The 27959-nt window shown below is 42.8% G+C and overlaps 1 protein-coding gene across 4 annotated transcripts in view; it reads right to left on the bottom strand.

The window, feature by feature from the left end:
* Positions 1-22971, bottom strand: part of PCYT1B (phosphate cytidylyltransferase 1B, choline) — a 33138-nt gene extending 10167 nt beyond the window's left edge. The window contains exons 1-6 of one of the 4 annotated variants that reach the window (XM_074604427.1): positions 22712-22971; positions 10283-10382; positions 8709-8825; positions 5267-5418; positions 4235-4313; positions 994-1202 (exon numbers count right to left, since the gene is read on the bottom strand). In XM_074604427.1, coding sequence (XP_074460528.1) covers positions 994-1202; positions 4235-4313; positions 5267-5418; positions 8709-8825; positions 10283-10382; positions 22712-22828 — 774 coding nt within the window. In that variant the 5' untranslated portion in view covers positions 22829-22971. The remainder of the gene's footprint in view (positions 1-993; positions 1203-4234; positions 4314-5266; positions 5419-8708; positions 8826-10282; positions 10383-22711) is intronic. The other 3 variants (XM_074604435.1, XM_074604408.1, XM_074604418.1) reach the window with 3 other exon arrangements.
* Between the last annotated feature and the right edge of the window lie 4988 nt (positions 22972-27959).

Here is a 27959-nt window from a genome sequence, read left to right as displayed (position 1 = left end):
CTTATCTTGAGGCTTTAAGTTAAGACTTGAAACAGAAAATGAAGGAAAGTAAACTTTCATTTCTGTTAAATGTTTACTCCCTACTGGAGAGTAAGGTTCTGTACATGGAAACTGAATAATTTGAGTTGCTACATTTTTCTGAGCCATCCTTTCAAATGATGCTCTTGCCCTGCCTGTTGTGGCTCCTTCATCTCTTCAGCATCATTTGTGTATGAGCTTCCTAACACACTTCCTTGTCTTTTGAAAACCATTTTAGCCTCCTTTAGTAATCTCACTGCTCAGCTGTTTTGGTTTTTATCCTGTTGTGTTGTAGACAAAGTTTGGATATCAAAATCTTTGCTCTCTGTGCTGCCTTCTCACAATGGGAATAGAGAAAGAAATCGTGTATTGGGTGAGTTGCTGAGAAGCCGGGGGGGGGTGGCGGCTCCTTCCTAGTGTGTCATTAAGTCACAGCAGCTTTGTTACAAAGTGAAAGCATAAGATGGAAATGAAGCTGCTAATTAACTGGAGCAATTAAAACTACCTTCACCTTACCAGTTTCTTTTAAATTAAGTTCTTCCCAGCTAATTTAAAAGCAGCAGGAGGAATGATTCTGTTCTATGATTCTATGATTATAAGAAAGATGGGGAGGGCCTGTTGCAATAGGACAAGGGGTAATGGCTTTAAACTAAAAGAGGGTAGATTTAGACTAAATGAGGCAGAAAAATTTTTACAATGAGGGTGGTGAAACCCTGGCACAGGGTGCCCAGCGAGGTGGTAGATGCCCCATCTCTGGAAACATTCCAGGTCAGGTTGGACGGGGCTCTGAGCAGCCTGACCTAGTTGAAGATGTCCCTGCTTATTGCAGGGGGGGTTGGACTAGATGACCTTTAAAGGTCCCTTCCAACCCAAACTATTCCATGTTCCATGAAGATATCCTTTCTTAACCTTTACTCGACATTCAGGGTCCTAGGAGAGAGCGTTTCAGAAGCAAATGCAGATCAGTGTACTTACATTTATAAAACTAACATTCAGCTCTTTGGCGGTGTATCCTCGTTGGAGGTTGCGCCGGGCGTACACATCGTAGTCCCGGACAATCCTTGTGATGATATCCGATGTGGAAATACCTTCGGTTCTCTGCGTTGGTACGAACATTCCTGAGCAAAGTGGGAAAAGAGAGCCCGCTGAGAAAGCACGGCAGGACCAGGCACTGCGGCAGGTAGCTGAGGATGAACACAAAAATGCCTGACCAAAGGTAAGAGACTTGCAATCCTGCCCATTTTATTCCCAGATCTTTCCTGTTGTTCTTGTGTGAGCTTAAAGAAGGCACTAGGTTGCTATACAATTCATTTTTCCTCAAGTCTTCAGAAAGGCTAAAACTTGCCCTCTTTACAGTGTCAGCTGCGATGTGGAAGTTGTTAGGCTGGTGGGGACACCCGAGCCAGGAAGGCAAAACCTCGCAGTTGTGGCAATTCACTGAGCAGTTCTTTCTGTAAGCACAGCCCTTGTTTCATGTCGTGTAGAGGAGCGGGGGTTAGCTTTGTTCTGCTGCGTAAAACGGAGCAGCCTCTGTCCTTGGCCAAAGCCATGAAGCACCTTCAGGTAAAAGATGCGATACAATAACTGGAAAAAACCCTAGAGGTGCTTGTAGTGGGAAGATGAAGCGTAATGGTAGTGCGAACAAACCAGGGTATCAGCCTCCACAGCCCCTGTTTCACGTCCCCCTGGCCATGTCAGTGGGTGCATAACCACTCTTCCTGTTCTGACAGATCCATCTCTAATAAAACTGGCCATTTATTAACCTGAGTAATATATTGCTTTTTAATTGCTCCTCATCAAGACAGGATCACTCGAGCTGTTAAAGCAAGTCATAAAGGCAATAAATAGTAGCAGAGTGCTAGCACACCTTGGTTCAGTAGTTATTTAGGGCTACAAAAAATTACTACTATCACTTAGACGTAATTACAACATTGAGCTGCTGATGAGAGAGTATTGTGAGATAAGACTGGAAACAGTTTTGCAAAAAAAAAAGTAGTGCTTTGTCTTAAAAGGGAGCTATAGCTACTGGCAAATTAATCCTCATGTGTTCACTTGAAGCAGGCAGGCATTACTAGTTAATTTCCCAGGGCTAGAAAAGGATCTGGAGAAGGAATCAAGCAGCTTAGCAGCCTCTTGTGACTAAATGCTATGTGATATTTTTTTCTTTCTGATCTCTAATTAATAGTCTGCTAAAAAATAGATTATTTTAATCACGAGCAGAGAGGTTTCCCTGATCATGCTTTTCAGGCTTGCAGCAGTCACTCAGGAAACTATTTTTGGAAGCAGCAAAACCCACTTTGAGCCAGAAGCCTTTATAGATAGGAGCTACAAGAATACATGAACAAAATCCAAACCCTACCCTTGCTAAGCCAAAAGCTGAAGTGTTTTCAAGTAGATGCACAAACCCATGTATGAGAATGTTACGTTTAGTCACTGATTTTGCTTTCATATGCTTCATGTGTTGGACTGATTCATATTTTCCAAACTAATTGTTCATAGATGTGCAGAGGTTTAGTCACTGCACTGTCACCCAGATCACCGTTGTCCATACACCCTCCCACCCACTGAAGGCACTGGGGAAATGGGAGCCTGTGGGAGTCTACACAAGGAGCTCCACAGTTCCCATCTGCTTCTCTGCTCCCCAACAACCTGATGTAGGAAAATGGGAGTACTGGAACTAAGGAAAGTGCACAAATGCATCCACAGCATTGGTCTATTTAAAATAAAACCCCCTAGGAAAAAGGGGAAATTCATTATCACAATAATGCTGTTCTGGACCGTTAGGACTATTACAGCACTAACTCCCAAAACTCTTCACAAATAAGGTAACATTATTCCCAGTTGATATGTAACAAAATTCAGCCATACATGACCGAAGTCGCTTTTCCAGCATCTTGCCGCGACAGGCACACAGGACAGACCACAAGTCCCTGAAGCTGTAAGTCCGTACTCTATTCTGCAAAGTGTAAATTTCTTGTCAGGACATGTGTGCCCAGCAACAGCAGAGAAGGATGTGCTGGGTTTGGGCTCTCTCCAGCTCAGTCTGGTAACAATGCGGTGACACCAAGGGCTCCTGTCATGTTGTCCTGTGCACTCAGCACTTTACGGAAGAAAAGCAAAACAGCTGCCTGTCCAGCACGTATGCTGTATGTCCCCTGGTGTCCCGCCCTTACCAGAGGTACCTTTGTTCCATTGCCTAGTGAAGTAAGCCGGTGCTGGCTCTGAAACCGTAGAACAGCAGTTCCCAAAGGAGAGTTGTGAGTCTGACACCCCAGTGAGGTTTGCAAGTGGAAAAAGATGAGGAACTGCTGCTATAAAAAGCTTATTCTTTCAGCTCAGGTCAATACCTGGTCTACTGCTGTCATTGTATAGCTTGAGAAGGTCACTTTGCACGACAAATTACCATCAGGCAGATTCGCTCTGGAATTTTTTTAAGCCTCCGATATATATGTTTATGTAGACCAGGAAGAGGATGGACTCGCCAGGGTTCAAAGCAGCACCTCCAGGGAGCAGGAAAAGAAAGGTATGATCAGTTCCTCCTCCCGCACTCTTCACTGTGTTAGGATAGCTGCTGCTGGCAAACAGTGGCTTAACATCATCTACTCAGATTTAATTCAGCTTCCTTGAACGGAAGAGATACAAACTCCTGATGACTTCAGCATGTTCATGTTCAATGTAATATGGTAGTCAAACAAACTGCTAAACAGTCATGGCAAATGAATTACTCTGGTACTGATTTAAAACCTCTGCCAGTGTAGTGAAAGGAACACTCACTGCATATCAGCAGGGGGTCCTAATGACTCCCAAAGGCTGTCTGTGCTTGCCCGTATTCAGGACTGGGCTGGGTCAAGGAGTCATCAGTTTGCCGTTATCAACAAACCACTGAAGCTGGTTGGCCTGCTGTGGGAACTGAACTCATTTTCATCCATTTGAAGCTCTTAGTTGAGCACCCTAACATTGTTTTAAAAACCCAGATGGGACTTTTTCATGACAGGTCTGAATGGTTTCCTGGGGGTCATGTCAGGAATTCAGCCAAGGACATCCTTTGTGGTTTTACAAAGAATCTTTCTGCTGAAGTCAGCCATACCTACCATTAGGGTGTAAGAGAACGTGATATCTCTACTGCTTCTCTCCCAGCAGTTGTGGTCAAAAGGCAGTAAAAGAATTTGAGCTGAGGCTGTAAAGGAAGGTGCTAAAAATGCAAAGTTGCCCTTACCTGCCTCCTTTATGTGTTTGTATACATCATCCGAGCCAGCGGAGGAGTACGGGATGTCATCGTGGGCTACAAAGTCAATCTGCCAGTGAACAGAAGAAGAATCACATGCCACCATCACTGAATTTTGGTTCAGTGGGGGGTCGCTGTGGAGGATCATCTCTTTTCTCGACTTCAGCTGATTTGCTTTTGACATTCTCATCCTAAAGCCATCACCTAGAATATTGCACTAGATTTAGGCCTACAACTGTTGTGTTGTATGATCAATTATGAAAGAACAGCAAGCTTGTCTCCAGAAGCACTGCCATTAACACATCGCTTTGGCTGGCTCTATGTGATAGTCTGTAGAAAACCCGAGACACTCATTCCCGCTTTTGCTGCTACTGGAAGAGCAAAGTCAAGTGGCAAAGCCTTGGCTTTCAAAACCATGGAGGCAGGATTATTGATTCTGCCTCCTTAGGGCTGTGTGTATATACATGTATACCTAGTACTGTCATGCTCTCCTTTCATCACCCAGTGATGTGGACACTAAAATACATCCTAGTTAATTATGCCTTTGTTAAGATTTATATATATTGCAAGCCAGTCAGTAGCATGTAATAAATTGTATCCTGCCTTTTAGAGGACACATGACATTTTTACGTATTTCTGGCCAGTCATTGCACCTGATGACATTAATAAGAGCTGTGCCTTTAATTCAGAACTTTAACAGGACTTTAGTCACTACGTGATAACTTGATGGTTCATGATCTCCTTTCCTGAAAGTCAATTTGTGAATAACTCTTCAGTGTTATTTTGCCATTCACAAATACCACTACAACAATCATCTCAGCATATTGAGAAAAAAAGGCAAGACAAATACAACATTTTCTGACAAAGATGGAGGCAAGCAATGCCATGTACCTAATTTCAGTGACTGGAATTAACTGAATTAAATAATTGGCTCCAGCTAATAAAATTTTACAGACTTGCTGTTTATTCTCAACTGTCAGTCTACAAGGGAGAAAGGAGGAAGGGATAAGGGGAAGAATGTACCTTATGTTTTTCAAGGAACTCAGGTGTCAGTGTCCAGGGTGCATCTCTGATGACCTCATCCACGTAACGACAGTGTCTGAGGGCTTCATATCGCTCAGTTTCATTCATCACAGTGAAGCCTTTGAATTTATGCGTTAAATCATCACTGCAAACTAAAATATGGAAGTATTAACAAAATGGCTCGACAGTAGAATTAGCACAACCAGCAGTTGATTATTTCCTGATAATTCCAATAAGCACCTACTTATTAGCTTAGCTAATTTTGGGGTGCTCCAGGCCATCTAGGAGTTCTGCTCGGGGCTGGCAGGTACAACCATAGAGAGACCCTTCGCTTTCTGGAGCTGCAGCCAGAGCCCAAGTGAGATATTGTGAGACATGACAAGCGGTACCGTATCCATGTGTGAGGTAATTCAATCCCACTGTAAGTGGGGATTTCACGGGCTGTGAAATTTCAGGGGTGATGGTCAATGCTTTAAAAACAATCAAAAAGTGCAGTGGTCGGCAATCACAGAGTGCTCGCCAACTTCATGTATCACAAACCAGTTGAGGCTCCACTGGACATCACCTAATCCAACCCCCACCTCCTCACAGCAGTTGATTATTTCCTGATAATTCTAATAAGCACCAAGTTATTAGCTTAGCTAATAGTTGCCCCCTCACAGCAGGGCCAACTACAGCAGGTTGCTCAGAGCCATGTCCAGCTGAGTTTCCAAAGATGGAGATCCCTCAGCCTGTCTGGGCCTCCTGTTCCTGCTTTTTGTTCCTATGTAAACAACACTCTGAAGGATGAATTTGGCAACAAAGCCTTAAATCATAGCAGAACAGTTTCTCCCTAAATAAATACTGATGGAAAACAGGTCATGGCAGATTTTATAGGAATCTGTCTCCAAGTTCAGCAGGTTTCATAGGAAGAGAAGTAAGGCTTGTGCCATGTTCAAATGGGAAATCACAGAAGGAAGCCCCATGGAAAGGCCTGGGAGAAACCATGGAATGAGCAGGTCCAGAAATCCTGCATTTTTAACTCTGGATGTACCAATACTTTGTCACAGTGCTTTTAAAATGAGTGGAAGCAACACCCATGATACTGAAGGACTATAAAAGTTAGGTATTATCTTTCTACCCACATAACGTCACATAAAACATAATGGCCTGTCCCCACAACTGTAACTCTGTCCAATATTACCGCTACGATAGTCATTTGCTGCCCCACATGGAATAATGTGATACCCATTTAGAGCTGGTTTGAGAGGGGTTGTCCTTCACCACAGGTCAAACCTATGCCTTTGGATCTCACTTGTCTGCGACACCGGCACAAATAATAAATGTACTTGACAAATGATAAATGCAACATTATTAGTGCTGCAGGGAAGTGTGAGAGTAGCCCTACAGCTGCTGCTTTTTTCTAATTTGAAAACACCAACCTACCAAGCAAGACACTGGCAAAGATGCAGTCTTTTTTTTTTGGAGATATAAAATGGATGGTCTTGCTGTGATGGTCGTTAAGGACCTTTAAAGCAGGAAAAATGTAGGAAGGCTTAGATAGCCCTGGAGTTTGTGCAAACTTTAAAGCCAGATAATAATATACATGTGAATTTCAGCTAGCAAAATGCTACTCTATCCTATTATGTGATTTTTTTGATGCCTGCTGATAAGAAATTTAATGGAGATCAAAGCATTTTCAGTAGAAAGATCCCTTCTGAGATTGTATTTATATTTATTTACAGCCTTTATGTCATCTTAAAGCTACCGTCTCCTGGAAGAAAGGGTCTACTAAAATTATTGGAAAATAGTAATTTTTGCTCGAATTCCATATAAAGGTTTGATTTCGTTTCTTGATTACTGTTTTTTCATGGACAGTGCAGACACAGTATCTCTGTGTTTCCTTTTGATTCTGTCATCCTGCTCTAATGACTGATTTGGGAAGGTATAAATATCTATTAAAAAAAAATTGTTAGCTCCAAATACTTGTCTTCACAACGAGAAGTAAAAGGTGTTGGTTGTGGTGCCCACAAACACACATGACACCAGTGCTTTTGCAGCACAAATTGTATGTGGGCGTGGAAAGGTGCCCATTTTTTAAACATGCTAAGATGCAGAGTGCCTTGCTGGGAAGAGGTGCTGATGAGTGCTGGCTGCTTTGTCCTTCACTCCAGAAATAAGGGCAAAGTGAAGCTATGCCATGAATTTCAAAGGAGCCAGGCTTTTGCCCCAGAGCTCCTTCCCTGATCTGGAACACCCCCCACTTCTTTAAAAGGAACAACAAAACCTACATAACTTGCATTATTTTTTTTTAAAGCTCACAGTCTTGCACCTCCACTAGCTTCTTCTGCAAGCTATCATCTGGCTCAGCCAGAAAACAAGAGAGTCCTAACTAAATGTTTCCTTTATAACAAAGGGATATCTCCTTTCCCTCCCAGGAAGCTCCATGGGAATTACCACAATTCATAAACTTAAGAGTAAAACCAAAAAGTGTGTTTATAAGGAGATTTTTGCTTTTTCTCTTACTGGCTCTTTCCTCCTTCCCACCCCCTCAATTGATTTGAGACAAAGGTGCAAAAAAATGCATCTTATAAAGTGTCTGAAGGTTGTATTCACATTCGCTTTATCATCACTGCTGTAAGCATTTGAGCAGCTGAATGCTGCTGTGACGTGTTTATGTGAGGCATATCTCAGCCCCAGAGGTGCAGGGAAAGTGGAACCAAAATGCATGTTTATGAGGCCTCACGAGAGCAGGGCTTGCATAGCCAGCCAGGCAGGACACAGCCACCCTCCGGTGACTCCTCAGGCACCTACCAACTGCTGAACAGCTGTTAGCCAGCTGCACAGAAAAATAAAAAAAAAGAAAAAAAAAAAAAAAAGAAGAAGATATTCACAGCAAAATACAATGATAACAAAGTAACCTGCCCCGGGACCGTTGTGAGCTGAAAACTACCTTCAAATCATGACCTACATTTGGGTCTCCAATGATAACAGGCTGGAATTAGCTTCTCTGATGATGTTGAAGGCTGGGTCTGCACACGCAGTACTGACCTGGCAGCCAGGGGACGTGGGCTGTGCCTGGCTGGTGAAGGGACCGAGGAGCCAGAAATAAATGAACGGTTGATCTCATTCACTCATCTCCATCTTTGAACAATTCTGAGCGAATAACTAGAAAAGGTAAATTATTCATATGGAGCTATTCTAAGCTCAGAGTCATGCAGGCACCTGCTTCAACTAGAATGGGAATTGTGCCTATGCTGCTTAGAGCAGAATTTGACTTTTACTTTAATTGATGCAATTGTAAGACATAATTCAAGGCAAATCACCTATAGAAAGCCCCCAGAGTGAAAGTAGCATTCAAAGTCATAGTGTATAAACAGCTGGGGGTGCGAGCACAGCAATAACTCTCTGATACTGAAGCACAGAAGGAAAAATCCAGTGCAATAAATAACTCTGATCTTACCTCCTACTAGTAAGTAGCTATTTGGGAAGAGGGTTTTGGCTTGCATAAGAGCTCTAGCATGGCCAGAGTGGAAGAGGTCAAATATCCCATCTGCATACACTCTGACAGGTCTGTCAACTGTGGAAAAAGAAACACAACAGTGATTATTCAGACACAAAACAAAGTTGCGCTTAATTCTCACTGGACAGGATCTGGTTCCCTGATCAGATGATTGTGGAGATTTACCCCAGTTCTGATGTTTGAAATGCACCGTGGGTGAACTCACAGTGTTTTATCCTGCTCATTACTTGTTCTTCTCTGTATTCTGCTGTTTTCTCTCAGACTTTGCCTATTTATTATCATCCATCATCCCCATATTCTAATTTAGCAAAAATGTTATCTTCCTGCCTCATTCGGAGTTCCACCATATGTCTTGTTCTTTTCTCTCTGCCTTTCTAGTCAGTTCTGCCTTCTGGATTTTTTCAGTTTTTCCCTATTTTTTCCTATCATCTCCCTTTTCTTCCCCTCTTGCCTGTGACTTTCTTTTTTCTACAGCGTACCGCTGTAAAAAAGTATTGCTTCTCTCTTCCACATAAATCTTTCACTTCCCCTTTTCCATCCTTCCCCCAAGCTCTTCTCTCTAATGAGCTGATTGTTTCTTTTTCTCACCATCCTCCTGCTATCATCACCCTTATAACTCTTGCTTTCTGTATGACATCTTCAGCAGCAGCCTCCAGATACAAAAAGGACTTGCTTTACCAAAGGACAAGCCTGGCAGCTGTGCCACAGAGAAGTCACCTCCAACCAAAAGGACAGCAGAGATGACAGCAACAGAGCTCCAACCTCCAATGACTGTGCCTCAGTGCTACAGAGAGATATCTCTGCTGTCAGGACATCCAGGGATACACGGCAATATGGGGACAACATTATTCTTTGCAGAGCTGAGTGGAAAGATGGGGCTTACTTCTATGAAGTGTACATACTTTAAAAGCTTATTTTAAATACGTAAAATAAGTATATGAAGGCTTTTTTTAAAGAATCTCATGGAATTTACAGGGGGCTGAAGTATGTATTTGGGACTTCATTCCAAATCCCAAATCATCCTCTTTCCCCAGCCCAATCACAAAGGTAGGTCTGGAAAAACTGTCCAGATAAAGTGTTCCAAAATTGGGCATGGTTTCTTTTCAAAAGGCAAACGCCTTTAAGGCCACCTAAAATCTGATGTGCTCAACAAGAATATCAGTGAAAGAAGAGGTTTTACAGCATACAGAGGCAGTACAGGAACAGAATTCAGGAGGTAGCCACTGCACAACACAACTTTAAGGCCGTCTGGAGTGGGCTGGCAAGCCTTCTTTCTGCCCAACATGCAGACATCCACGAAAACACCAAACTCTAAGTTGAAACTTTTTCTCTAGCACAAGATAACGGTCCCCTTGTCACTGGTTTCTTCCCTATTACCTCATAGCACCAGATACCGGGCTGGCCTTTCTACTTCCAAGTGGAAGGCACAAGTGACCACGGACAGCCATTTTTAAGGGAGAGCCTGTGCTTTGGGAGCACCCACGGTCCTGCTGATGTTGCTCTCTAACACATACCTGGTGTTCCCAGGCGGGCTTGTGCAATGGTTAGCTTCTCATGGGGGGCTTGGCACTGACAGCTTGTTTCGTCTGCAAATGGAGCAGGTGCCGTCAGAGTCTAGAAGGGGAAAAAAAACACAAAGAAAGTCAATTTGTTTCTTCCATCAAGTAGTTAAAAAAGAACCATTTAACGGTGGCAAGATGCTGTAACCAGGCTTAAAGCTGGTTTGCTCCCTGGGGATTTTTGCTTTTGGTCACCCCTGAGCATACACAATTCACATGAGGTAAAGAAGTGATGAGGAAAATAAAGTTTTCCAAACACATCATGCAACTTAATTCTTTGTCTCTGTTGAGAAGCGCAAGCATTTCTGAAGTTGGTGCAGGTACCTAATTTTTCCATTTGCCGAGGCTGAAATCTGGTTTGATGGCCCAAGCACCTTAATCCTTGCTTTGGTCCCAATAAGTCCACAGGCCTAAGATGCAAAATGTATTCTGCTATGTGTACAACGACCAGTTCCTCCCACTGACAAGACATCAGTACAGATTAGTGGAACTACAGGTTGTTTTGTTGTGTTTTAATCAGAACCTTGTATAATTTTGAGGAGCCATTCAAAATAAAGGCAAGATTGCAACCAGAAGTCCCACCTAACTAGAGCTAACTGAGCTGCAACTCCTTTCTCTGGTCTGACACATACTGTAATAGTACTAAAATGCTCTAACTGTGATCAGAGCACCATGAGGGTACATGAAGCAATTATAACCTAAAGAACTAAGAGAGAGAGTGAGGATGTGTGAAGAATGATACGGCACTATCTGCCAGGAAACCTGATTACAGAAATTACATTTTCTATCCATGCCTATGTAGGAAGTTATCAGTGATCAGAATCTCAGATATTTATTATCTGCCATATGGTCTGATGTGAAAAAACATGCTTCTACTGCTCTTGGCTTGAAATTTTTATGAAATCATAGAAACAGCAAACTACCATAAGCTGAGTTTTGGGTTGCTTTGTTTTTGTGAGATGAGGTGGTGGTTGAGACAAGCTGAAACATCACTTACTTTGCCTCCACCGTGATTTAGCAGGGGCCTCGTGGCCTTGAAGCTGTGGCTTGGTTTGTTTTTGACAGTGACCATTTGTGCGATGCACAGTTGTATCAGTTCCACCATGTATAGTTGATTGCAGCAGAATCTCTCTTCCCCTTTACACTTTTTTTTCAGCCTTTGGATGCTGAATGCTTAATCACTGAGCATTTATTCTCTTTAGCATGCCTGAGACGCTTTTAAGACATGTCATACCTAATTGCTGCTGACCTCTGGGATCACTGGCTTGTTGTGTGGAAAGCTCAGAGGACAGTAGTAAAACAGCAGCAAAGACTTAAAGTGAGCTCTAAGGTTCATATCCAACTCTTTATGCTGCTTTACTATTCATTTTGTTTACCAAAAGCACTAAATTTTTATTTAGATTGCTTTTTTTTCCTCCTTCCATTTTTCTTTCCTTTTTTTCTTAATCTCCAAGGTTGCAGGAAATCACCTGAGGTAACGTTAGTATCTCAGTGATGAAAATCACAGCTTCTCTGCACAGACAAGGTTAAAAAATGGAGAAACTATGACCAAGTCCAAGTTTCTGTCTGGGTTTTGTGGATGGGCACTGTTCATCAGGCCACCCACGCCGCACAGCGTAGAACATTACACATAATCATACTGTGCCAGCTTCTGCCTTTATTTTCTAAATACTGTCTTTTTGCTTCTGGCTTTGCTATCGCTGTGTGCTAACCTGTCTTTTTATCTCCAAGCAAGGTCAAGTTTCACGGCAGCCCATAGAGCCTGTTTCCCGCTGAGATAAAGAGGAAGGCAGAAAAGTTAAAACAATAATGGCTATGGTCTGAGGCCTGCAACTGGTAATCAGATCCTCGCTTGGCAGAGGCTGTTTCCTTGGAGATTATTTGAAGAAAATAGGCCTGGTTTGCAGCAAGAGATTTTTTTCCCCCCAGGCAAACACAGTGGTGCTTTTTATCCATGTAAGTGCCTTTGCAACACCAAGATTTTTCTTTCGGTCTCTGCTCAATGGAAAACCACCTCTATTAGTTTCCCATCGGTCCAGCTTTTGTGAACACTCATCATTAAAGCTTGCTTTATGGCCGAGGGCTTAGAACCAGACTTGTCAATATCCCCGTTACTCTGTGACCTCTCAGTCACTGGATATGAAAATACATTAAATACAATAGATTGAAATCAGCAATATTCTATCAAAAAGAAGCTACACAGAGAAATGCATAAATACCATGTGCTGACAGATCAAGTGAAATACAGCAATAGCTTCCCAACTGGTATCCAATATGATTTCATTCTATTTTTGTAGAAAAAACATTGCTGAGCTTAACAAAAACATCTTATGAGTGACATAAGATGAGACCATTTGGTTTGTATATTAGAGCGCGCATAAAATATTTCAAGAGATGATTAAAAACCAGAAATAAATTATCAAACTCTTTCAGTTTGTATATAATTACTTGTATTCTTTCCAGTTTCTTGTCAGTAATAACTAGAATTGGGAGAAGAGAGCAAGTAGTTTCTATAGCCACTTTTTCATATTGGTTAATCCATTAAAGTACTTTTAGAAGTTCACTATAGTTTTGCCAATAACCAGATACTTAGATAAAGACTTTGTGCAAATATACTTACGTCTTTCTCTGACAGATTTTTCCCTTCATCATTATTTTCTAGGCATTTACATTTTCCAATTACTCAAGCAATTCAAATGAGCCTCGTATTTTGGACCAAGGTAAGCTTCTGAGATCTGCACCATCCTGTCGCGGGGTGCTCTATAGCCTACGCATGAGTTCGGTGATGAATTACCTCTGTTTGTTCAGCACCTGCCTCATCCTTGTATTATTTGATACTCTTGTAGTGGAAGCTTCAGTAAATTCATCCGTAGTCATCTATTCCCTGCCTCTCTCTTTTCTCCCCTCAGTCACGTTTTCCAGGCTGAAGAGCTTTACCCCGTTTATTTGTTCCTTGTATGGAGGCTGATCCACAACTTTGATTATTTTTGTTGCCCTTCCCTGTTAACCGCAAGGTGATTTATACAGTGTTCAAACTGATAACTCTTCCAATTTCTAGAGCTTTAATAGATGGTTATCTTTAATGACATAAGCACCTTATACCTGGTGTCAGCGGGGAGACTTTGCTTTCATTTAAGCAGTCCAAATGCCATATTGTTACTGTATTATTAATATTTGGTGTATAGAGAAAGCCTATTACATGCCATAAATGGATAAGTCATTATAATATTAGGACTTGTTAGTGATATTTACTTCAGAAGACATTAAAAAAACTCTTACAACGGAAGTCCTGTTCCCTGGGAATGAAAACACTGCATTCAATTATAATTAAATTCAGTTCCTAAAAATGAACGTACATGAAAACATCATATCCAATAATCTTAGCATATCAGAAGTGACTCATTCTATGACAAGTTTAAACAGTGTCTTACTTGCATTCTCACAAATTTGCAAAATAACTGAATGATGCTCAATAAATTTCAGGAAATTAAAAGATGGAAGGTAGTAGGTAAAAGGGGCTTGCAAATGCCTCACAGCTCCATTTGCACCCAGTAACATCTTTGTAACCTGCAAATATATTTAATAAGACAGAAGCCCAGATGGAAGAATACAGTGTGGCAGGCAGCCCTGAGCTGGGTCTGTGGTCAGGATACTTTACGAAGAAACCCTACACAACAGCTAGAAGCAGCTTCTTTTTAGGTGTATCTTGATGCTGCCTTTTTATTATCACTCTTCACACTCACTCTCTTAGGCTACCATAGCCATTTAACTTAGCTGCTAGTCAGCAAATAAACATTCATAGCTTATGTTTCCAATGGATTAAAAGGAAAGCGGTCAGTTATTTGCAGAGGAACAGGAGTCACACCACTGAAATAACAGGTCAAAAGCACGAGCACCTCCACACCCTCTCTTCTGTTTACAGCCTGTAATATGAAATAATTCATTGTGTTATTATTTGGTTTATGGGGTTTTTTTGTTTGGTTGACTTTTTTTAAGCAACAGCAAGAATGACAGAAATATTTTTGAAAATGGGCAAATGTAGACCCATCTATGCCATCACGCATCTGCCATTATAACTCTGGCTGCAGGGGAATTGCATACAACATATGCTAATGGAAGGAGATACTCTTTTTAATTTTTATTTTTTTTTATTTGCGCAGCTACATCACCTCCCTCACTACATGACAGACAAAAACATTCTCTTGGTAGAGCAAATAGTTGTTTTGTCATCAAAGATTTTGCCATCAATAAAGGTCTAAGAAAATTTCAGGTCTTGAACCAGTACAGCTACCGAGGCAAAACTTGGTAAAGCAGGCTGGGCCTGTGCTTATAAAACAATTAAGCCGGCAGGCAAATTCTGTGGGAGGTCTGATGCTGTAATCTCCTTTTATCTCAGAGGCGGTATTTAAAACAGATAACTGATTTCACTGGAACAAATCACGTGGGTGAGATCTACTCATATAAGGAAAGATTATTTTGGGAACCTGCTCCTGATGTTGACAAACAATAATTACAGAGCAGGAAACACTGACATCAGTTTTTAAGGAACACTTAGGAGAAAAACACTATCAAAACTCTTGAGAAGGAATTAAAAATACATGCTGAGTTTCTGAAGTATGAATACCCTTTGCAAGTGGAAAGATTATGTTAAGGACTACCAAGGTCTTCTCTTAGAGGTTCAGGGAGTGAACATTGTGAAAAATGAAAATTATGTTGTCTCATGTATTAGCTTTAGTAACCTTGACCCAAACAGGTAAATTAACGAGCAATTAAGTTGTAATTGAATGTTACTGGTGGGTGCCTCCAGGTAAACTTCTTCACAAACAGTTCCGATATTAATGCATGTATCAAAAGAAAATCTAGCTTGTTCTCCCACAGTTCTTCTGACTCACGGAGGTGAATTTAAGCTAAAAATAGGGCAAACTAACCTAATAAGAAAAATAACTTAAAAAAAAATTAATCTGTTTGTCTGTTTGCAAGCACTTCAAATTGCCTTATGCTCAGTTGCTTTTTCTGGGCTTTATCTTCAATCAAATATACTTTGCTTGTCATTAGTATTAAGTCAGTAACGATCAAGTGCAAGATGCAATTACAAATGGAAGATACAAGAGAAAAAAAAGCAGCTTCCACTGCCTTCTCAAGAAGCACAATGATGAACATATGTACAGATTCATAGATTATGAAACTAGAACAACTATTATATAATCTAGTCCAATACTTGCAAAAGGCCAAAGAATTTCATGACAAGATTTCTGGGTGACAGCCATGACTTTTAACTGAACGGGAGCACGTTATTTAGAAAATAAAATCCATCCTGGAGGTAGGATGGGCCCCAAGCCAAGCACAGCTCAAGTGAAAGAACTGCCGAAGACGCACCTCAATCTCCGTGAACACCATCTGGAAAAGAAACGTGACACTTGGCAGCTCACCCGCCTGAGCCCCCTCCCCTGGCACAGCTGGAAGGACCTCTGTGTACAAGTGACCCAGGTAGGACTCATTGAAAGGACAAACTGCAGCTAAGGTGGCGCGCAGCCTGTGAGCCTGGATGTCCTCCTGTCCTGATGGCTAGAGACTTAGCCAAGCTGTCAGATGTCCCGGCATGCAGTATTTCAGGATAAAGAAGTATGTGGCTCCTTCAACAGGGCACCGGTTACCAAGCGGCAGCTTGCAGACACCATCGCAAAAGAAGGATGTTGCAAGGCCACTGCAGAACCAAACTGTCCTAAGTGCATTTACAGTTCAAAGATGAATGGCAGGTGCTTGCTGGCCCACGATTAACGCTGAGGGTTGGCCACGGGCAACAGAGCAAAAATGTGTAACCGCTGCTCTAATGCCTCTCTGTGTTTTACTGATCAATGCAGAAACTGGAGATAACATCAGTTCATATTTTTTGGATTTCTAAGACCCATTTCTTTTGACTTGTGCATTAGTGCACACACCTGGTGGATGCCTCAAAGGACCTAACTTCAGCTGTAACACAGGCAAGGGTTAATCTACTGAAGTCAACGGAGTTACAGCTAAGATATTGGGTGAATTTGGCCCAGTATTCAATCTCCACTTGTGCTTCTACATAAAAATACTCAACGTCTATCAATTATTTCATGCCAGATGTAGGACAGCATTTTGTATAAACCATTACTCAAAATAGAGCTATGTTGAAGAAAAAAAACCCAAACCCGTTCTTCCTCCTGCACAGGAGGCACGTAGTCTCTGCAGTTCCCCAGCTGGCAGGCAGACGCATCCTGGGAAGAACTATTTTCCCATAGGGAGTACACTGGGCTTCTCTAACAGATCCCTGATTCATCCAGTGCCTTTCACAAGAGCTGTTTGTTCACCTTATGCTGTCTGTTTATGTGTGTGTAGGAAAGGAAAGCAGATTACGTGGAAGCAAAGGTATAAGCACATACTAGGATAGACAGTTCTGGCTGCATTGAGCGTCTGTGCACAATCCTGGATGTGTGGTTGTACGCTACGCATACTTCTCGCCCAAGTAATCCGTATTTGGTTCCCTAATTCTCGAGGTCTTATGCTCCACATCCATGTACGTGTTGGGTTTCTTTTTACATTTTATACATATGTTACGTTATAATGTTGTATATGTTTTTGAAGAGGGGGAAGAGAGAAACTATTTACAGTGGTTTTCTACTCCTTTTTAAAGATATGATACTAACTTTCATAGTAATGACAACAGCACAGTTTAAGAAATTGGTAATATTCTCCTAATAAAAGCTGCTTCTGAAATAGCATTGCATATATGCATTTGCAAACAAGGAATACAATACATGGAATGTAATGTTTGTTCCCTGTGTTTATGTATCATTTGTGAATCCTGAAAAACGTATCTGTAGTCCTGTATATCTCACAAATAAATATTGCAACATGTTTTTGCAGAGACTGTGGCATTTCAGAACGTATACCAATTGCATATCCTTTAATGTAGTAAAGGCAAATCACAGTAGATTTTTGGTGTCTAGGGGCAATTTTATTTTTTCTTTTAAGTGCAGCAAAGATTGCTACATGTCCCCAAGCGCAAACCACATTTGGCATGTTTTTACGGGTTTGTGCTTTTATGTAGTAGCCAACATTTATGAAAATGAAAATTAACCCAGAGCAAACCCAAACTTATAAAGGACCAAAAAGATATTTAGTGAAATAAAGTCATTTTAGGTTCCTCAAATGTAAGGCTCTTTACATATATATTTATGCTTAGTCCCACTTTGAAGTAAACAGATGGCAGACCCCCTAAGTCATAACATCACATTAGAGAGAGAGAGATGTATGGGACACTTTGTAACCACAACAAAATCCCCTAAATTCATCATTAGCTCCTCTGGATAAAATTGCATATCCCTTTCAGTGATACAGGAAATATAAATATGAAGATCTCTGGAAGCTCATGGAAATAAAATATCTGAAATAATTCCTGAGGTTGCATCAGACCCTCCCAAAACACTGTTTGCAAATGCTTTTCTTGCAACTATTTCAATTTTTGTGATTAACATTTCATTGCTTAACAGCAGTAACAGGGCAAACACCTAGAGGAGTCTACTGCCCCCTTAAACCATTATACAGCTCCAGTGAATGAAAGTACTAAAACGTTCTCCTCTACCCTTCAATAAAATAAAATAAATAAACAAAATGTTTTTCAAATTTACTTGAATAATTTGAAACAATGAAAAAATGAATTCATGTACTCTTATTTCTTCTAAAAAACTAATAAAATAATCAAAATGGCTAAAGCAGCTGATACCTAAAATGACATGACAGCTGTGATCTTCAGTTGCACCTGAGTCTCTTCTCCAAAGTATTGTAGATTTAGTGGCCCCAAGGTATTTGGTGCCTAATTCCAATTGAATTGTAAAAGACTGTAGCCTCTGAATCTTAAGGCAGCAGAAGTAAGGCCAGGAGCAGTCACTAGCATTGCCAGGGTGAACCTCAAATGGCCCTGATGCTTACAGTGCCTTGGCAGCACATGTTTTACCTGCCATATGGATAGGTCCTAAGTCTCCAGTTGGTCTCTCTGTCCTTGCAATGGTGATGCTAAGCAGAAAAAAACTAGTTGGGTAGTTCCACACAGGGCCCTGATGCTCTTTCCTGCACAAGCAAATGGGATCTGACCACAGCTAGAGCTGCCTGAGAACAGGCATCTGACAATAGCACGGATGTCAAGTAACCATGATCTCGGCAACAGCCCAGTATTCCTGGTGTCACATATTGCCAAGGACAGAGCAGGCAGAGCAAAAAGTACCTATCTGCTTCTTTACATCACCTTGAAGATAGACTCACTTTACTTTAAATTTCCTTTAAATTAATTCCTGCCTGGTCCTGTACTCACCAATGTCCCCACAAGTACAGCCCAAACCTACCACCTACCTGTCTACTCCTTCTTCTCCCTTGTACCTCACCTTGGCAATTCAGGTGGTTTTCTGCCTATCTAGTTTCTTAAGGTTCCTTAAGTTGTGCCTAACTTGAAGTGCTGCAGAAGAGCCTGTCTTCCTGATTTGGGCTTAATCTCACATTAGACTCAAAGCACAATGAGGCAGATACTGCAATGGAACGTACATTTCATTGCCCTGCATTCCTTTAGTTGGCCTAACCCTAAGGGCTTCAGCCAGTTTTGAAAACAAGACATTAGTACCCAGGTCCCACAGGTACTTCTCCAGATGTTCTCACTGAGGCCTGTGTTGGATGACAGAGACGTCATATACAAGGAATACAAGGAAAAGAAGCTTTCAGCGTATTCAAGGGAAAGATGAGACCAAGTGGTAGGTTTTGAAGTTTGTTTTCAAGTAAGTTTCGATGTGTATTCGGTTTTGCTTTATCTGCAGCACTGTCCTTATAAATTGCCATTGTTTTCTTTTGTGAAAGACACTATCTGGAATTGTCTCCCTGAACAAGGGGTGTTGAAATGCCTGTTTGTTTCTTTCAGGGGGAGGACTGGTAATTCTGAAGGTGCACATGGATCCTTCAAGGAACTGCCTACACATGGGACCACAGTCTTGTGGGATCAAAGTCAAACTTTTGATCCCAGGAGACATAAATAAATTATAAAATTAAGCTACACAAGTCTTTGTACTTACTCTTTGGTATTTCCTCCTTTGGTATCTCCACTTGCCTCACTTATGGGCCCTTGTAGCACAGGCAAAGTCTAAGGCTGGGATTCTCAGACTGACATCCACAGCCCAGAAGTGCTCTGCAGCTTGTTGAAAGTTATCCGGGGCGACTGACGTACCTTGAATGTGCATCACGATATGACCAGCAGCGATGTTTATCCCATTTAAAACAATGAAGGCCCCCGTGACCAAACCATGGGAATCCTACAGCTCAAGTAGGAGAAGCAACACTCACTTAAAAAAATGGATGGGACAGTGGTAGGTCAGAAAGTGGCCAAACCCAGCAGTTTGGTTCAGACGAGAAATGGATAAATGCGAAACTAGACAAACCAGGATTGGAGAAAGGTTATTTGTGGGTTTTTTCTTCATTACAAAACTGCTAAAATCACCAATATGGATAAAGCCTGTGACTCTAACTGGTTTGTTTCTCCACTGTGCATTGAGACTAAGGTACACATGTCACTCAGAGAGAGATTTTTCTGGCATTCAGATACGTGGAAGTTGAGAATGTAAAGAAGGCAAAGATTAAGTGAGAGATGGACCAGGGGAACTGACTGAAGCACGAATGCTCATTAATTCTCTAGTTGGTTAAGAAAACCCAAAGAGTGTCTTGGGAAAAAATTAATGGCAATTTATATCACAACAGTACTAGGCACTGGAAAACATCAGGTTTCAATACACACTGAAACTTACCTGAGAATTGCCTTCAATGTCCCCTGTTCTCCTGCTCTTTGAAGGATACAGGGGTTTTCTTTAGTCTTACTGTGACACTTCCTGCCAAGCTAGCAGACTCCATAGCCTAAAATCAGAGGACCTAGTGGCAGATATCCATTAAAAATATTCACAGTTTTAAGGCTTTAAATAAATGATTCCTTTTTTTTAATGAAAAGGATGACAACAACTGTTTCAGACAAGAACTACCCCCTTTTCTTCGTCTAAAATTTGGGCTGATTTTGAAGTTAATATTTATTTTCTTAACGAAAAAATGCTTCCTAAAAATGAGCCTTTCTTAAGAACTTGAAAGCCCAGATAATTAGAGACGTGTAATAACCAATGAACAGCATTAAAAAGTCATCTGTAAATATCACAGACTTTACTTGCCACCAGTTATATCATTCCAAGGTACCAAACCCATCCTGAGGTACCATCCTAAGATCCAAGATAATAAAATGATACTAAAATGATAACTGAGACATCCTCTTTAATTTATATTAATGAAGTAAGTGACTTGATTACTGGCCCACCACTGTACGTGCTGCCTTCAAAGGAGTGGGATCAGAAAAAACACTGATGATCTTAAAAAAGATCTGATAGGAACTTGATATCCATGTTATTAGATCATCTGTCAAGGGGTCATGCACTTTAACTCTTCAGGACACCAGCTCTGAATTCTTCTCACTTAAGACATAACTTGTCTATGCTTGCTTGTATCACTCCTTATGCCCTAACCAAGTATTGTGCTATATTTCAAGAGGCAATTTTATATTTTTTTTGCCTGAAGATAATGTAGATCTGCTGGCTGACAAAATATCACTTTATAAGGACACATTTTCCATAAATCTTTATTCAAAACGTCACCATTGTCCATTATTAATTTACCCGTACTCAGGAAGATCTAAAACATCATAATGAATTCCTGTTTTATTCGTGTACTCTAGCTGTCACCTTAATTTCCACAGAAATTATGCTGGAATGCGTGATACTGTAAACACTGGCATCATATTGTCACTTCTTTCTTTAAAATCTTTTAAAATGTCAGACTACATGGAGTAATATATTCAAACGGGTTGTTATATCTGAGCTTTTGACAGAGAAATCTTAGACAGCCTGTACGAACACACTGCAGTAACAACACGTGAGCTAACTTTCCCTATTAAAAGAGCTCCAAAAGCCTTCCATGAACACATGGAAGTCTTCGTTAAAGTTGATTCTAATTATAACACTGGCAAGTAGAAAACATTAATTTAGGTCAGCTCCAATGACTGTTGCTATTTCTTGTCGTATCAGAACAATGTCTCAACTATAGCGTTGAATTTAATTACTGAAGTTTGATGTTTAAATATGTTTTAATTAAGACTGTGACTGAATTCTGGTGTTAAACGATCTAATTTCCAGTACTAAACTGTTGCATCAATCATGCACTTTCACACCTTGATACTCTCTCTGCATTTCTGTGTGTGCATATAGGTATTACTATTATTATTTTTCTGCCACTTTGCCAATGGCACGTACCACGTCAAGAAAAGGAGTGACCATTCCTGACAGAAATAATAAAAGGTTTAAATAAAATAGCAAGGAAATATTCCAGCTATTTTAAGTTAGCACATGAAAAAAAAGGCAGCTCTCAAGATTCTTAACTCCTGGGGTACAGCAGCCTTGTAAAGTTGCCTGCAGAGTCTGAAGGAGCCTTCCCTCCCCTTTAACCAAATGAAAGGAGTTTTTACCTATCACTCTCTTGGCTCTCTTTCATCCTCCTCCCCCCACATCCCCAAAACCCCGCAGCTCTCCAAGACTCTCTTCCTTACACATCCCGAATTGAACAGGCAACTCCTCAGTGGGCTGTGAAGTTGAGAAAAGCGGGGCTTCACCGCTGCTGGGTGCAGTGGCCCGGGCCGAGGGGCCGTCCCGCAGCGCTCAGCGGGACCGGGAGGGGGGTGACAGCCGGGGAGGGTGACAGCAGCCGGGGCCGGGGGGAGGCCGGTATCGGCCATCGCCCCCCGCAGCCGCCTCCTCTGAGTCTACGCTGCTCCTCCGCATTCATCATTGCGGATATGCGGCTTTTTATATATATATCTCTATATATATCGTGATACGGCTCCTCCGAGTCACACGCTCCCCGTTACCTGAGCTGAGACCCTGGCCGTGTGCCCCGGCACCCCCACGCCCGCCTTTCGCCAAGGCGGCAGACCCTCGACACAGCATCTCTCAAACGCACCCTAATCCGGGGGGGGGAGGGATTATTATTAATTTTTTTTCCTTTTAAAGAAGGGACCAGAAGTGCTGCCCGGCTCCCCCTGTACTCCCCGAGGTCCCCACACTAGCCCGGACGGGACCCGCAGCCGGCGGCGGGGGACGGCCCACCCCCACGGCAGCCTCCGCTTTTCCCTCCCCCGCGGAGGCGCGGCGCTACACAAAGGGACGGGCCTCTCCCCCGCTTCGGTTCCCCCCGCCTCCCCGCCCCAGCTCCCCGCGCTCGCCCCCGGCCCCGCAGCGCCCGGGCGGGAAGGCCGAGGTGGGGCCGATCCCCCGCCCGGGGCCGGGCTCGACTCACCAAGCGAGGCTGGGGGCAGGTGTGCTCCAGCTCCTCCATGGCCTCCGCGGGCCGCGCCTCAGAGGGGGATTTCGGGATACCTGTTTCTGACTCAGCATCGGGCGCCAGCACTGGCATGGCCGGCGGCAGCCTCGCCCCCCTCCCGCCACCTCCGCCGCCGCCGCCGCCCGGGCCCGCCCGGCGCGGGGCTCCGCCGTCACGCGCCTGCCCGCCCCGCGTGGGGTCTCCCCGGGAGCCGCCCGGGGGCACGGCCGCCGCGCGTCGCCATGGCAACAGGGCGGCCACCGGCCCCCCCGCGGTGGGACGCCGCGCTCATTTGCATGCGGCCTCCTGGTTGGCTGCTGCGCCGACGCGCCACCGCGGCCCCCCAGCGGCTCCGCGGTGCTGCAGCGGCACCGGTACCGGTACCGGCCCCGCCGCCGCGGCCCTCCGCCGCCGAGCAGCCCCGCCAGCCGGCCCCGAAGCCCTGCCCAGAGGTGTGCCGGAGCGGTGTGGGCGCCCGTTCAGCCCACACCTCCCGCCGGCCTCGGTAAACCCCCCTCACGGCCCGGTCTGACCCGTTCAAAACTAAGGGCGGGAGGGCGGAGGGGAAGCGGCGGTGCTGAACGGACAGCTCCCGCCCGCCGCGCCGCCGGTACCGGGCGGGCGGGGGGCCCCGGGGGCGGTGGCTGGAAGGGTCCCCCCGGGGCTGGGCAGCGGCCCCGAGGGTGAGCCAGGAGCGGCCGTCCCCTTCCCCTCCCTGGGGCGGCGGGGAGGGGAAAGGTGCCGGGGACGGCTTTTGGGAGGAGGGCTGAGATCGCCGCGCGTGACGGCGGTTGCCGGTTAGCGACGTCAAAAGAAGTCGGGGGACAGGGGGGAGTTTCTTTCAGAAATACATCCTCGCTTCGCCTCGGGGGGAGTTTCGAAGCAATGTCTTTGCAAACTTGTGTTACTACAAAAATGAAGTTGCTTTTTAGTAAACGGAATTATAAGTGTTTCAGTAAAAATGCCATTCTCTTCTGCCACGAGGCGGATAGAAGGACACAGTTTTAAGGGCAGCAGCTCCCTCTAAATGCAGCGGAACGTTTCTATCCCAGTCAAATACGTGACAAGAGCTCCAGGCCCTCAGCGAGGAACCTGGCTAATGCCATCCCCGGGGTCACAGCCACATCTTCACCACAAGCAGCTGCATCTCCTGCATCGCTGAAATGAAAGTTCTGGCCTTCTCACTCCCGAAGAAGAGGAGAATGTGATCAAGATAATATAAAGCCAATGCTTTTTAGAACGGAGAGACGCCATTGGCTATCATTAACCTTGATAGATTCGTTAAAGTGTATTTCATTAGCTGTGGTGGGCGCTGCGAGCGTTGTTTTTAAAAATCAAGCTTCCTCAAGGGGCACAAACATTCAAGGCCACCCAAAACCATGAGGAGTTACAAGAGAATTGGGCCTCGGGGCTTGAGAGCCTTAATTCAAGTGTCTTATCTTTTGCACACCTGCAAAGCAGGCAGGGTGCAATATGAAAAAATACGTGAGCTTCGTGAAAGGGAAAGGGGTTGGTAAGTGGAGAAGAGGAGATGCAAAAAAAAAAGTAGAAAGAAAAGATAATGTGAAAAGAAAGAATGAGAGAGAAGTCAAGGAAAAAGGAGAAGACATGCCAAAAGAAGTGACTGAGCATGGAAAACAGGTAGCCAAACTAACTAGATCTCACAGCTGAATCTTTTTATTCATTATCCTTTATTTTATCTGTTTATCAGTTATTCTGTGAAGACTACGCACACTATGGAAAGCATACACCAGGGAAATGATTAAACCATGATGAATGCAGTACTCTGTCCAAAATTTGCAGCTCATTTTCTTAAGAAAAATATTTGCAGGAGGGCAGCACAGTTGGCCAGTGTCGGGACTCGAGCAGCCAGAGGAAGCAGGTAGCTCTTTTATAAACCCAACCACACACGCCAGCTCTGAAGAGACGAGCACTGGTGTGGTGAAGGAGTCACAGCAGGCACGGACGTACCCGAGGTGGGTGTCCAGCCCTCCCAACTTGGGGGGGTGCCTGGGAATAGAGACGAAAGGGAAATGGACCTTCCTGCAGCTGGATGATTGCCGGTAAACTTGGAAATGTAAATTCCTTTGCTTTTTCTTTATTTAAAAAGGTGAATTTCATCTTTACTTTCATGCTGAGAGTTTGCTATTGGCTCTGGCTGCATTTTGATTCACCTTTTACAGGGATGTTTTTCCATATACATGTAGCATTAAAGAACAGTGTCTCTCTTGCACCAGTGTTATCACCTATCTAAGCTGTGCCAGAATTTTAAAGTGGAGGTGGCGTACTTTTCTTGCTGCGTATTCATTTCCAGCTTTGGGAAATACTTCATAATTTTTTTTAATACTTTGTATTTTTTTTTCCTTCTGTTTGAACAGCAAGATTAAGAAATGCTGTGTACCTCATTAATAGAGAGAGAGCTGAAATGATCGCAGAGGGAAGGTTGCGGGTTCATGTCTATCCAAATGTCCTTTGTCACAGGCCATCTCGGCTCCGATCATCTTAGTCAACATATTGGATATCTTGAATAAGGTGTCCTAAATTGCATCTTCTTCTAGCTGTGGGGGCAAAATGGGCCTTCAAAAGGCTGGACTATGCTATGTCTTCTTTACCCTCTGAAATAAATAAACAAAAATTAGGTTTGACTGGAGAAGCTGAGCATACGGTCTTCTGTAAAGCCTTGTTAGTGAGACAACTTTCAAAAGAACAGTGAAGCAAGAGTGATGGGTGGGAAGGTTCATGCATCTAATTTCTTTTATGTAACCAAATATCCTGCACCAGGCTGAGTACGGTCTCCTGGGCATCATCCTCCTGCCATTCCTTCAGAAGCAACAGGGATGTATAGCCACTGCCTTTAATGACTGAGCTCTTGGCAACAGCTGCTTGGGCTTGAATAGACATCTGATGCATAAGAATCCTGTCCCAGGGTGCATAAATTAACGTTACATGCAAACAAGCCAGGAGACCATGATCCCAATCCTCTTGACACTCATTCCAAGGTCTGAATTGAGCAGACAGCAAACAGGGAAAAAATCTCAGCTGTTAGGAAAGTTCCCTCTGATAGGCAGTGGGGCTTTTTCTATACGGAATGTCAGTTCACAAACTGGAACAATTCGTTCTCCAAGTATGAAGAAAATATATATAAAAATACATATAATGCTACATTTAAATCCTCTCCTTTCTCAAACTGAAAGTATTGTCTCTCTCTGAGCTGTGTGAGCCGCTGAACAAGTATCCTGTGGAGATTCTTCTATATACTTCAGCCCTAAGTTTTAAATATCCCCCCGACTTTTTTTTTATTCTTTTTTCAGTTTAGCCATTAAAATTATTAAAATATTTTAGTGGAGCACAGCTGTAACTAAATAAACTTTAATTCCATGTAGACACCAGCACCTATAAAACCTCTGTCGCGCTTTTACCACATTACACATATTAAACTGATCCTAGCAGAATAGCATCGGCAGGCCAAGGTGGCTGAAATCTGAACATGAATTAATGTGTCCGCTTTCCTTAGAGAGAGTCTTTTCTCTACAGTTTATACACAAGAAGCTTACTTCATCAAGGTTCATAGCCGTGCTGTTTAATGTACACTAATTGCATCCTTACCTTAGGCAAAATTCCGAGAAAGAGCAACCTATACTTGGAAACTGGGAATAGACCCATTAAGGACTTCAACCTGCTTGAGCATGGAAATGATATGCATTTCGCAACTAGTTAACAAGGAATGCTTTCTCCTCCTTCTAATGACAAAGCAGTGATATAGCCTGCTATCTTCAGCAGAGTATAATGATTTCTATCCAAGCCACCTGCCAACAAGGTATTTTGGCTTAGATGCTTGCAGTTGTCCAGAGATTTTCCTACTACAGAGAAGTCTGTAAATACTCAACAAAGTCTCCAGGCTGAGGACCGTGGCATTTGCTTTATTAAAGCAAAAATACTCCATTATTCTGATGTCCTTTGTAAAAGCAAGGAGCAGAATGCATTGCAGCCGCTGGAGAATGTTTTCAAGTGTCTGAAGTGCCTCAGTGGATCTCAAGCACCAGTTAGCACAGCAGAAGTTGTATTTAAAATGGTCTTCGCATGAGAGAGGCTGCAAGTGTCTTCGGACTTACAAACGAATAGCAATGAAGAGAAACAGACCCTCACATATTTTCTGTTCAAAAGTCAGCAGGAAACTATGGAAAACCAGGGACTGGTATAGTTAAACAGCGTTTGACTTCAAAGCCAAACTTCTACAGAAAACATCACAGAATAAAGTCTTGAATATTTAAGAGATGAGCTGAATTTTGCTTCAGTGTATATATTTTGGATCCTGAAGGTTTTAATGGCTGTCAACTGCAAGACTTTATAAGATGGAGGAATGGCTTAGGTCTAGAGCAGATTAGTTAAAATACTGTGTTTCTGTGTGTATGTGTGTGTGTATGTATGTATGTATATATGTCATACTAATTCTATACGTGCTAGAATTGGTAGTCGAAAAATAGCAGAAAAAGATACCTTGTTGCTGAGATAATCAGTTAGTTAAACCACATATGTTTAGCCAGAGATTAAAATCCCACAATGGTAGATTTTTTCCCCACCTGCATAGGTGAGAAAAAAAAGGGAGAGAATGACAGGTATGAATTTAAATACAGCCTATTATTTTTCACTGCCTCCAACATCATCACTTTGCTGCTTCCATGTAATGTTGTCCGATACTGTAGCTTTTGTTCATTTTTAAGTTGTAGTTCATCATTCCAGTGGAACACACAGTGCTTACAAACTACCAGCTTTTTGTTAGAAAAAATACAAAATATTTCCTAGTTATGAAAGAGTCTTATAGAATTGTATGTAGATTAAATCTGGATTTTTTTTTTTTAATACGCAGTGACAGTGTGTAAATTACGAAAAAGTAAAAATATAGGATTTGGTATAACATAAGATTATACCTGGTTCTTTCCATAATTCCATAGTGGATATGTGACTTAATAAATGCTATATTCTCAGGATACTTGTACAGAAACAAATCAGTCAGTCGTTATATAAGAATTTGTGCTGGTTTTGGCTAGGGTACAGTTAATTTTCTTCACGGTAGCTAGTATTTTGGCTTTGTGCTGGAAACAGTGTTGATAACACAGGGATGTTTTAGCTATTGCTGAGCAGGGCTTACACAGCATCATGGCCTTTTCTGCTCCTCACACCGCCCCACCAGTGAGTAGGCTGCGGGTGCACAAGAAGCTGGGAG

This window comes from Larus michahellis, chromosome 1 (genome assembly GCF_964199755.1).
Source record: "Larus michahellis chromosome 1, bLarMic1.1, whole genome shotgun sequence".
NCBI lineage: Eukaryota > Metazoa > Chordata > Aves > Charadriiformes > Laridae > Larus > Larus michahellis.
This window is presented reverse-complemented; position numbering and strand designations above follow the sequence as displayed.